Here is an 11919-nt window from a genome sequence, read left to right as displayed (position 1 = left end):
AGTGAGTCTGCCAGCTGATTTCCTTTTTCTTTTCTCCGGTCCAGACATTCTGTACTTAAGTGTTGAAAAATACTCCAGTAAAAGTACCGATTCAACTTATTTACTTAAGTAAAAGCGAAAAAGTACATGCTCTGAAATGTACTTAGGGTAAGAAAGTAAAAGTAGGTCCTTGGAAAACGTTTCTACCAACAATGTTTATGCAAAGCTGAACCCTGTGCTATATTAATGTAATAATCATATTAGTAGTTATTTCCACAGAAAAATATTAAATTTGTTGATAGTTTGAATTGAATTTGGGCAGGGCTTTATTGTGGTTGTATATCACACATATATACATATATCATCCTACATGTCACGTTTAATTGTAGACTCAGAGACTCTGTTAATTAAAGATAAAAAACAGAAGCAACAAATCTCTACATATATACACAGTTCTAAAGAGCACAGGTTTGAAGTGCTTTAAAATGCTTCAATTATGTTGTAACATTATATTTATTTCATTCATTTTCCTCAGGTCACAACAATTAGTACGTGTGGGATTAATAAGTACAACAATGTAATAATATGTAATAACAATAAGAACAATAGAGAGAACAAAATATATATTAAAGATTTTAGAAGCACATAATCTTTGGCGACCTTTATAAGCCAGCCTGGTTAGTCCAAACCCTAAAACACATGAATAAGACATTTCTGGACCACATTTAAAATGAGATGAATATCTCTGTACAGTCTCCTAATTATCCTAAATGAGATAATTATGTGTGTAAGTTTTTGTCTTATTGGTCCACCCCACAAACACCAAAGCCAGTACAAGGGATGGTCATCACTTTTCAGTAGTCTTGAAATTCAAGTGAATAGTTGATGTGCCTTTATTTTTGTCTTAAACATAGGCCTGGTATGATGTTATGCATCAGTAATGCAGTGTGGTGGTAATGTACCTACGAACTGTTTGCCAGTAACCAATAATGGTTACTGGCAAACAGTGGAAAAAGCTGCCAACTACTTGGTATCATGCTTAGACAGTACTGCAGAAACAGAACAAGCATGCAACGCCAAAAATGACTAAAATGATCAAAATGTTATGTGTAGAACAAAAGGAAGGGCAGTGCAAAGTGTGCATAAGGTAAAACTAGCACTTCACAACCATTTGAGAGCAGTTTAGGGTGAGGTGCAATGTTTAAAGAATATCCAATAATATGTTGCAAAATATCATCAAATTAAGGGAATATTTTTTTTATTTTTCACCTGATCTTGAATCCAGCCCTCAAAGGCTCGATGATTTCAGTTTGCACTGACTGATGTTATGTCAGTTGTTACATTCTTCAGCAAATTTTAAGTTGAATATTTTCAGGATCATCAGGATCTGATGTATAATTGAAGTGTTTAGCAGTATATTTTGCTCAAAGTGCCCTTTCCTGGCTAGTTTTAGCATCTTCAACAGTCAAGCTTAATCTTATGGGCTTTTCTATCCCACTGGTCAAACCACAGTGACATCTTTTGACTCCAGGTCATTTACATTAGCCCTTACAGTAATGTGTGTCAGAGCTACGCCGGGCTCATCAGCACACCTGGGCTCCACTGTCTCTGAACTCCTTGAGTGCTGACCTTTGGCCTTAGGAAAGTGGAAACCATCCAGAGGTGCATGCTCTATCCTGCACAGGCTGTCTTCGCTGTCACTGTTATAACTGGGACTATATGAGGCGTTGATGAGACATCCACCAGGCCGAACCTCCTCTGATAGCACGCTGGCCTTCTGATGCATCGCCTGAATTTCTTCCGTTTGGATGGCCTTTTCCATTCTCCATACATCAAGCGGCTCCTCCATCTCCATTTCACTCGGCTCCACCTTACGGAATGTGTGGCGGGCATACAGGCCAATGCAAAACATCTCCACAATCACGCTGTAGTGGTAGATCACTAAGATTGGACAAGAAACACACAATACAGGACTGATTTTAACAGGCAGTGTAGAGTGCTTTGGGTGAAACAACAGTGCTTCCATCTTTGCGAGATAGTGTGAGTTTTCATTCAAAACTATAGCCAATGTAACAATATAACCATACAATAACCATACTCAAAGAAATCAAACTTTAGTTTTAGCATAGTGATGAAAGAATTTTTTTATATTTCCGGTTTATAGTCTTAAATCTTATTATTTGCTCACATTAGATTGTTGAGCACTTATCTAGTATTAATGAGAACTCAAATCTCAGTTGCACTAGAATTCTGTCTCATTCAAGGACACATCATGTTAGTGTAAGACCTGTTCTGCATGCTCGTGACCTGTCCAGGGTGTACCCTGCGAAAATAAAATCTAATACTTTTCAAGATAGATTTGTTTGAAAAATGTTGTCTGAGTGTTGTGACTGATAATGTCAAGAATAACCGCAGAATTATTTGAGTAAAACCAGATTGGGAGGCAAAAGACTGGAGGAGTCCAGATGTGCTGTCACTTACACTGAGACCGGGCCAAGACAGAGAAAGGTGGTGTGCAGGGGATAACCTCCAGAGCCCCCATAGTCTCTAAGATGCCACTCTGCAGGCCACACAGGACCAGCACCAGGATGATGCAGATGAACTTGGCTCTCAGTCCATAGCCATGCAACGCACTCTTTGTTGCTTTGTAAAACAATAGGTGGCCATAAAAGGACACGAAAGTTGACACACCTATGATGCTGTTCACATACAGGTTGGGGTCAACTGAACCCACCTAGAAAAAATAAGACGATAGTTACACTTTTTATTCTTCAGTCTATCCAGTGCTTTTGAGTTCAGATGAGATGATTTGTTATCTGAAATAGACTGAACATGTAAGACTGGGCTCAAAGCCTCATTGTACTTCAAATGTTAAACATAGTATAACTACAGAGGCAGTCTCTACTTAAAGCTATTTGGAGTGTGAGAGAACTTCATAGTGTTCAAACCACCTTTATAAAAATGAACAATCAGTGCATACAATGTGCAGTGGTTCTGCAGAAATGTGGATCATATGAGGTTCTCCACGACCATCCCCCTGTACATTTTAGAAGCCGTTTTGGAGCCTTTGTCAGTAACCATCTACAACCATTATGACTATTATATATGAACCTAGCTTGAAACAAGTTACTTTCAGAAAGAAAATATTTGCACAAGATTGGGAACTAACACTACTCTGACAGTGTTTTGTCTTTGTTGTGTTAAACCCAGTTGCTGTAACAAATTTCCCAGCTTTGGAACAAATAATGTATATCTTCTATTAAATGAACACCAGCACTGGCTTGAGCTTCATGAAATTATCCTCACTGGCAAAATAAGCATAGATCAAAATTTTTATAAACAACTCACATCACCATAGTCATACTGTTCATCTGTCCACAGCACCAAAGTCACGAAGAACAAGATGCTGCGGACCACAGAGAGCTGCAGGACAGCAGCCATCATCCAGGCCCGGCTGCTGCTGCACACATGAGAAGGGACAAGACTTTCACATGACAGTCTGCTACTGTATCGACCACATTTTACACAACACAGCTAGACCAACACAAAGGATATACATGCAGGAAGTGTGTGCAGTTCTTTACAATATATGTGCAAATTCCCATCCAGGTAACATACACAAGTACTAAAAGCCATTATAGACATTAGTGGCACATGATCTGTTGAGATGCCACCTCTACAATGTCCATGAGATGATACCTGGTGCCTAATAAGACCTTAATCATTTCACTCTACGTGCGGTGGCAGTGTTTTACTCAGATTTGTGGCTGCCGCTGTGTACCTGTTGATGGTCACCATTGGGAGGCAGCAGCAGCAGCAGCAGGGAAAAGGATCTGGAGTTACCTGCTGTCCAGACAACATAGCCAGCATACGCACTTTCCCTCCAAAAAAGTCTGTGATCAGTCCCATGAATTTCAACAAGGTGATAGAGTGATACCTGTGCCAAATACACACATTCGGACAGGATATATACAACCAACCTGTGATTACAGCAAATTTTTATAGTCCATTCTTGGTAACTTACAGAGAAGCAATGAAACTACACAGAGAAGAGGAACGGGGCACATACAGTGCTATCAGAGATGTGAAGGCAAACACCTAAAGGAAACAGAAAACAGCAGTAAGACTCAGCTGTAGTGCACGCTGGACTGGAGCACATCAGCATGCAATTTCAGCTCAGTTCATAAAAGGAGCTCTGTGTTTGTGTGTGTGTGAGATGAGACTGCAGTTACCGGATACATTCCTAATATCCAAAGGTAGAGAAATTGACGTCTGAATGAGGAAATATTGCGCAAGAAGAAGCACACCTCTTCCAGAAACACCCCAAGTAAAATGACAGCCAGGCCGGCTGGGATGAGGAAGAGCCACAGCTCATTTTTAATGGCTGAGAAAAAAAAAAAACAGTACCACACAAAAGCACAAGAGAATTTTTACAAAAAAGTACACAATACTGCCAGAAACTGGTGAGAAATCAACACACATACACACAAGCTTCAATTTTGATTCCAGTTTCTTATACATCAAGTTCTTTGGATTCTCTCCAGTCAATCATACGTAGTTTATGATAATTAATTAATTAATGATATTTTTTCCTCTTGCAACTGTGCAAATTATTCAGGATGCATTCCGTCAGTCTTTCAGAATTTTCAGCATTTTTAGAAAATGACTGTTTGTAATGTAACATTTTGTCTATTGAGTAAGACGTGCATAAAATATGAAAATGTACATCGTCTCAGGTGCAGATTTCTTTAACAGATTTCTATAACTATCTATCAATGGCTAAAAATGCTGAATGCTGAATCTAACAAGCAACAACAAAGTTCTTATAATATTTATTAAAGTCTATTTTTTCTCTGTATACACATCAGAAAAGAATACACATCAAACTTTTTTTGAGCATTATAACTAAAATATTAAACTAAAATGCTACAGCTCATGCCAAAAAGAGTTGAATCTGAGATAGTTTATCACTCCATCTCACTTAATGGGCATTAACAAGGGGAGATAATAAATGCAATCCTTAATATTCTGCTACAGTGGAAGTAGAAAATTGTACTTACCAGTAAAAATTTGTGATGACAGAGGGATCTCAGGCCCAATCCAGCTGCAGTTGGCCCTACTTCTCATCCTCTATATAATCCTATTCACCACGCATCTGGAGCAAATACATAGGAAATAGCATAATTTACACCAGTCAGCTAACTCTTTTAATTCGTAGCCAACCAAATATCCCAGCACCAAACTTTTACCTTGCAGAGGCTGTAGTTTTATGTAAAACGACTTCCAGGCCTCTCCTGTCCTTTCCGTGTTGACCCAAACACTTCCTGTCTGACTAAAGATGTTAATCATTGATAGATACAGGTAGGGGACAGGTATGGGATCCAAGTTCATCTTGAACAGCCAACAGTTTATGTGAGAAGAACAAATATTTAAAAATACACCCACAATATTTAGTGCAGGTGCCACTAATCAACATTTTTCATAAACTGAGGATCATGTGGCTAAATGTGAAATATGACTACTTTTGTCACTTTAGGCTAAATATTCTGGCCCAATTTGAACGATCTCTCATGCAGCGATAAAGCTAGTACCTCGACCCCTTTAACAGAAACAGCATACAATAATCACACAGTCAAAACAGCTTGGGCCCACAGTGTCCCAAATCTGTCAGACCAGGAGAAATAACTGGCCCGAGTATATCTGGCAGACTCTTATCAAAACTTGTTTAAATGACGTCCCAGAATATGGACTTACTGTAAATAATTCACAGTGAAAAGTGTTTTACCTAGTAGTTATATATAAAGTGTGTTTAAAAAGTAAGGAAATTTGTATTTGGTCAATTATGTCACCGTTGTAACAATGCTTTTTGGTACCACATTTTTAAGAAAATGCATTTGTGGGTTGAGAAGCAGAGTTGAGTATGTGGGATGTGCCCATTAAAAACTTGCTATATCTTCTGTGCCAATGCCAAACAGCTTAATCCTGCGATTGACTCTTGTCAGAACTCTTGTGTTCCGCAAAACCCAAGTTGCGTAGTGAGCCCTAGTACCATCACCAAATTAAAAGCAATGTGTCATATAGTGGGGGATGTTAGGGATGGGCTCCAAAGTGAGGAAGACATGCCAAGAAAACAGTTTCCTCACCCTGTCAGCATCAAAAACCATAAGCAGTTTCCTACTGATTTGCAAGACGATATGGCCGACGGCTCTCCTCACAGACAATCTCCGGTCTCACTGGGCTGCCAGGAGGCCTGCCATGACTGCTCTTCACAGTCAAGCCTGTCACCACTTGGAGAAATGCTCCCACTCACCACATGGAAACACTTGCATCAAGCATGCCGCAATGAATTTTTGAAGTGATCGACAATAACGGTGGAGCTGCTCATAACCAAGTTCATGTTTGGACCTTTGATTTCTGTTTTGGGTGGTTTAAGGGTTTTTTGGAGGTGTAGTCCTAAACTTTTGACCAGCTGTAAAACAGCCTCTTTCAGCTTAAGCGTTGTTTTCAATAAATTGCATGATAAAAAAATGTTTTGTGTCACTCCCATTTCTTCATGGTGCATGCTGAATTTCTACTTAGAACCTAGTTAAGATCCAATCCAAAATATGATTTTTTGCCATTTTTCAAGTGGTCTTAAACTTTTGATCGGGAGTGTATATGGTATAGAAAAGATTTTAACTGAAGCTCCACTGGGGCTGTTTTTCATCTAATATCAACTTCACTAACCCTACACTGTACACTAAAATATTCCGTAGAAAAACGGAAAATGTCCCGGTAATTTTCTGCCAGTACATTTTCTGTTTTTTTTACGGAAGTTTGACGGACATTTCTGTAAATAATAAAACGGAAAATTCTGTAGATTTACAGTATACTCTCTGTACTATTTATGGACATTTCCTTCAGCTATAAAACGGAAAATTTCGTTTATTCACAGTATATTTTCTGTATCATTAACTGATATTTTCCGTTAATAGAAAAATTGAAATTTCTGTTTATATTACTATTTCCAAGCACTTCTTTTCACTGTAGCTCATTAAATATAGTTCTTTATATCCTTAAACGTACATTTCTATGCAATTACAACCGAGTGTGCTCGAAAATTCATAAATTAAAACTTAAATTAATTTGTGCTTCGTACACAACAACATTGGTACAATTAATGTTAAATATTCTTTTATTCTCTTTATCTCAAACACTATACTAAAATATAACGACAGCATCCATCTTGTCATAAAATGACTAAACAGCTGATACATGAACAAAATAAGCTTTCACAAGCTTTCAAATTTGAGCATTTTTATTTACTTGAAATCAGGTTGCCCTCGTGTAAATGTGTTTATTTACATTCATTCAAGTGGCTACCAAGTGTTTTCTTCAAACAGGACACCTGACAAACAAAAAATGTCATATTTAACGATATGTTCACATTTAATAATATCCAGAGTACCTTTTAGTTAGAATCACTGCCTTGTGGTAGTTTTGCCTCAGCCAAATGGTTAAGGTGTGGTTTACATCCAAGTCTGTCCACTTATGATACAGTATATACATGTAGTCAGTTATAGCCAAACACATTTGATTACTGAATTGCATTCACTTCATTAATGAAGTGAATGCAATTCACATTTGTGTGAACATTTGTCTGAGATTAACTCTTTGGGGTCTTTACCTTACAATATAACATACTTGAGTCAAAATTTGTTGACTGTTTAAGTGGTGCCACATGAATAAAACTGAACAGATCTAAAGAAGATGTTCCTGAACTTTGGGTTTATTCGAACAGGACGGATGGATAACCACAGGACTTTTCCCCATATGATAACTGAAACACAAAATAAATTAGGACAGATTACTGTCCCAAACGTAAAGATAAAAGTGTACTTGTTACAAGTTACTGGACTTGTTTTGTCAGTGAGGAGCAAAGTACAATTAGAAGTGCTTGTTCTGATGAAAAGTTAAACTGTAAACAGCAACGTAGAGAATAAGGATCTGTGTCCACGAATCCTCAGCAGTGACAACACTTAAACATCATAGTTCAAAATCCTTAATGCACACCTTTTTCTCCACGGTGTTCAAATTCTTCTAGCTGTTTAAGTAGAGGAAAAGTCTGACATATTTCATGACCATTAAATGTTAGACCAGGCTCTGAAAACAAGGTTACGGTTACAAACAAAAACCTCTGCTTGTGCGCACAGACCCTAAATCACAACAAATAAGACAATAGTAAGACAAATTACTACAAAGTCTTGTTACCACTCTTCATATACCAGTGTGACAAAGTCCTGAATGCAGCCTGCATGTTAGTACATCAAGGTCCAACTGAGCTTTAAATAAAATACACTCAACTTTTCCTTGGATTTTCAGAGTTGCTCAGTCGGGGTTAACGTGTCGCTGTGTTGCTCCTCCATGTCAGCCATTGAGACTAGTCGCAATTTATTCTGAGGAAAAAAAGAGAAACAACAAGACATTTTTAAAAAGTTTGTATTTTTATAATTTTTTTTACCTAGAACATAAACAACAAACAAAAAAATTATTAGGGCTGTGCCATATAATGATATATATCAGATGACGATATAAAAATGTCTATCGTTTCATATTATACACTATTGTTTGTTTTGTGGTGTTGCAAAATAAACTGTTTACGGCAATATTTTTTTCATGATTTTGATGGTCACTGTAGTTGCTATATTATTTCTTAAAGTTCTCTCTTTCTCTTATACTTACAATAACCACACTATGGACGGACAATTGACTGTTTTTACGCGTACTTTCGTTACCAACGGTAAAACCATTATGTGGCTCCGCCCTCCGCTTGTTTATTTTCCACATAAACCTTTCACAATAAAGCTCAAGTTTCTGTTGAGACTTTTCAAAATAAACTGAAATGATATACATTATTCTCAAACATAAAATTTCAGAATATGCATCAAACAAATGACCTCAAATAAAAACATGAAGTGACTATAAATGGCGCTTACAGTCATCACAAAGATGAAGGCACAGAGAATACCAGCATGGCCAGCAAGAATGAGGCAGAACCAACTAGCTCCAAACAGAAGGACCAGTCAAAAGAAATCAAGGACCTTATTGTTAAACGAGGAGCTACCTCTGTAGCATGGACATGGTTTGGTTATGAAAAGTCTGACACGCCCCAGAAAACTGTACTATGCAAATTATGCCACAAACTGGTCCCCACCACCACTCAAACACGACAAACCTGTTTAACCACCTACACAAGAATCACATGAAAGAGTTTCGAGAGAGTTTACGAATGAAAAGCAAAAAAGAGCTGTCAGGTGCTCAAAGTAATCGTTAGACTCAAACGTTAGAACAGGCTTTCCTTGCAGCACGCCGTGTAATAAATACTCAGAAAGAAAATGGTGGCCGTTTAAACTCATGTCTAAAAATGTATAGTTTCACGCATCGGTCAAAACACTCGACTCCAGGTACACGACGCCCAACTGAAAACACTTCACATAAGTTGAGTTGCCCGAGAATCACATAATTTACAGAAAATGCACTATTTTGTGATATATATCATTATCAGGAGAGATGTCTTACAATGGGATGTGAGATTTTGGTCATATCACACAGCCCTACAAAGGATTATAATTCACGTAGAGTTGCATACACATAACACCATTCTATTGCAACAAAAGCAGTTTATAATCAAAGTGACATACATACCTTGAAAAACTAAATCAACCACAACATTAAACTCACCTTGTTTCTGTAGAGATGGTGATCAGGGTTTTTCTTCATTTCAGCTGCTCTGGATCATCACCAGCTTGTATCTTCATCTTTTTTTTCCACTCAGGGAAGTCTTTCCTTTTCTTGGCCATTGCTCTGCACTGGCAAACCAAAGTGTGTGATCAAAGGTGAAATAAGGGATATTTTCCCACTGCAGGACTTAGAGTGCTTCAAGTAGTGATAGCTGTTGATCCATTTCTCAAATAATCTGTAAGGATCTGGATTTTTAAGAAAGATACAAATATCTCTGCTTATATTTGGCTAAAAGCTTGATATAGACACAACAGTTTATAATATGTCAGCATCCCCCACAAGGCATATAAAGCCCCTGCACATCAGCACTGCGCTTACATTATAGTTCAATCAAGAAATAGTTATTATTGATTTATTATTGAATTTCTTTAGTAATAATTATTAGTATTTAATCACATTAGCACAGTGGGGTGACAAAAATATTCCACATACTAGAAATGCTGCTCAGTATTTCATAAATTACATTTTCAACAAATGTTGGAGTAAAAACACAGTTACAGGGAAAATGTGTCTGTCTGTAAATATTAATATTAACTAAACATTTCTATGTGCTACAAAATAGACAATTCAATTCAATTCAATTTTATTTATATAGCGCCAAATCACAACAAATTTCGCCTCAAGACATAATTGTAAATGTCCTGAGGTGAAACTATACTTTCAATAATATTACCACTACAGTCATTTAACCACCGAAATAATCTATGCTGGTCAGCTAGCTAAAAGTCTTTACTTTAGCAGCCCAAATCAAAGGCTAACATTAGCATTTGCTAGCGTCAGCCAGAAAGGTCTGAGGCTTAAACTAGGGTTAGTGTAACTTTGCCTGAAACCCTTTAAAGTGTACAGTAGAGCCAACTGTAAAACACAGGTATTGATACAGTACTTATTAGAGTCCTAGAATAATTTCTAGAACCATGAAGTTCTCTCTTTTCCCAGTTATCCACATCGCTGACTTTTGCTAATTAGCTAGTTAGCAGTCACAGCTGTGTAATACCCAGAGAGACACAGACAGCTAACTATAATATTTATGAAAACTGGTTCGGCCACTGAAGGGCAAAACTGGTGGTATCACAGTAAAATTATTTTAACATTAACTAAAATGGAAAGCGTAAGTCATGTTAAACCTAAATAACAATTATTTTAAAAAATGAGTCAGCAAAATATTCCTGACTTGTCTGGAGACAGCCAAAACCAGTTAACAATTAAATTAACAATTCTTTCTAAATAAAAACGCGGAGTCTTTTGAAAAACATTATTTTAATAAAAGGAAACATGAGTTTTAATACTTACCACAGAAATTTGAAGGCAGTTTCTCCAACTTCAGAGTCCAAAATCCAGATGAAGCCTGAAATAAGCCTAATGGCTGCTCTTGCGCTTACTTTCCCCTCCTTTTCGGGTTCTTTTTACCACAATGCGTTGCAGTAGTTGAGAAATACAGAAAAATACCTGTAAATGACTAATACGGAAAATTCCTTCACGTTTATACAGTAGATTGTACTGTATTTTTACGGATTTTTTTTTACAGTGTAGGCAAGTTGTTAAAAACAACATTTTGTTTCTAAAAAAGCATCTTGAAAAAATAGCGGCAAAGCTACCAGCAAAAAACACGCAAAAAGTGAAAGTTTTAGTTTAATGTTACTTTGCGACAACAGGACGGGGTTTTAGTTCAGCCTTCACATTACAGTAATGTCATTAGCTGATAGACCAACTGAACAGAGCATAATTAATAATAATCAGTTCACCAAGGCAAAGGAGATACATGCAACAGCTACCTTTGTTCACCCCAAAGCCTTCCCAGCTCACTTTTCATAAGTATCCAGGCTGGTCAACCTCAGGAACATCAATCAAAACACTTTCTTTCACAATAAAAGCCCTCTACTAAATGAAACAATTCTTAACCATTAGATAGTTTTAAAGGGTGAAATATACTTTTTATGCTAAGGGGATGTTATTTTCACCCATTTGCTTACAATCTGTCATGGACACAATCAATCTCTAGGAAATAAATGAAAGCTATAATTACAGGTTATATAGAGTATTTATACTCCTCATTTTAGAATAATAATGCAAAAAAATAAATCAACCAGTTTTTTTTTACACCTGAAAAGAGACCACAAACTTTGAAAATTATTGCCATCAGCTTTTGCAGGTGTCAAATGA

The 11919-nt window shown here is 37.1% G+C and overlaps 1 protein-coding gene across 2 annotated transcripts; it reads right to left on the bottom strand.

Moving 5' to 3' along the window:
- Positions 1-286: 286 nt before the first annotated feature.
- On the bottom strand, positions 287-6746 carry si:dkey-16n15.6 (organic solute transporter subunit alpha). 2 transcript variants are annotated; one of them, XM_087834193.1, is made up of 8 exons: positions 5229-6746; positions 5040-5134; positions 4212-4363; positions 4004-4077; positions 3761-3916; positions 3328-3439; positions 2461-2713; positions 287-1920 (listed from the first exon to the last, which is right to left on the bottom strand). In XM_087834193.1, exons 2-8 carry the CDS (start codon positions 5104-5106, stop codon positions 1481-1483), a joined length of 1254 nt encoding a protein of 417 aa, XP_087690319.1. In that variant the 5' UTR covers positions 5107-5134; positions 5229-6746; the 3' UTR covers positions 287-1480. The 2 variants fall into 2 exon arrangements, with proteins under 2 accessions (XP_087690319.1, XP_087690318.1); XM_087834192.1 differs by having other exon boundaries at positions 5040-6746.
- Between the last annotated feature and the right edge of the window lie 5173 nt (positions 6747-11919).

Source organism: Neolamprologus brichardi, chromosome 20 (genome assembly GCF_056152115.1).
Source record: "Neolamprologus brichardi isolate AB-2024 chromosome 20, ASM5615211v1, whole genome shotgun sequence".
NCBI lineage: Eukaryota > Metazoa > Chordata > Actinopteri > Cichliformes > Cichlidae > Neolamprologus > Neolamprologus brichardi.
Note: the sequence above shows the minus strand (reverse complement) of the source record. Positions and strands in the feature narration are given on the sequence as shown.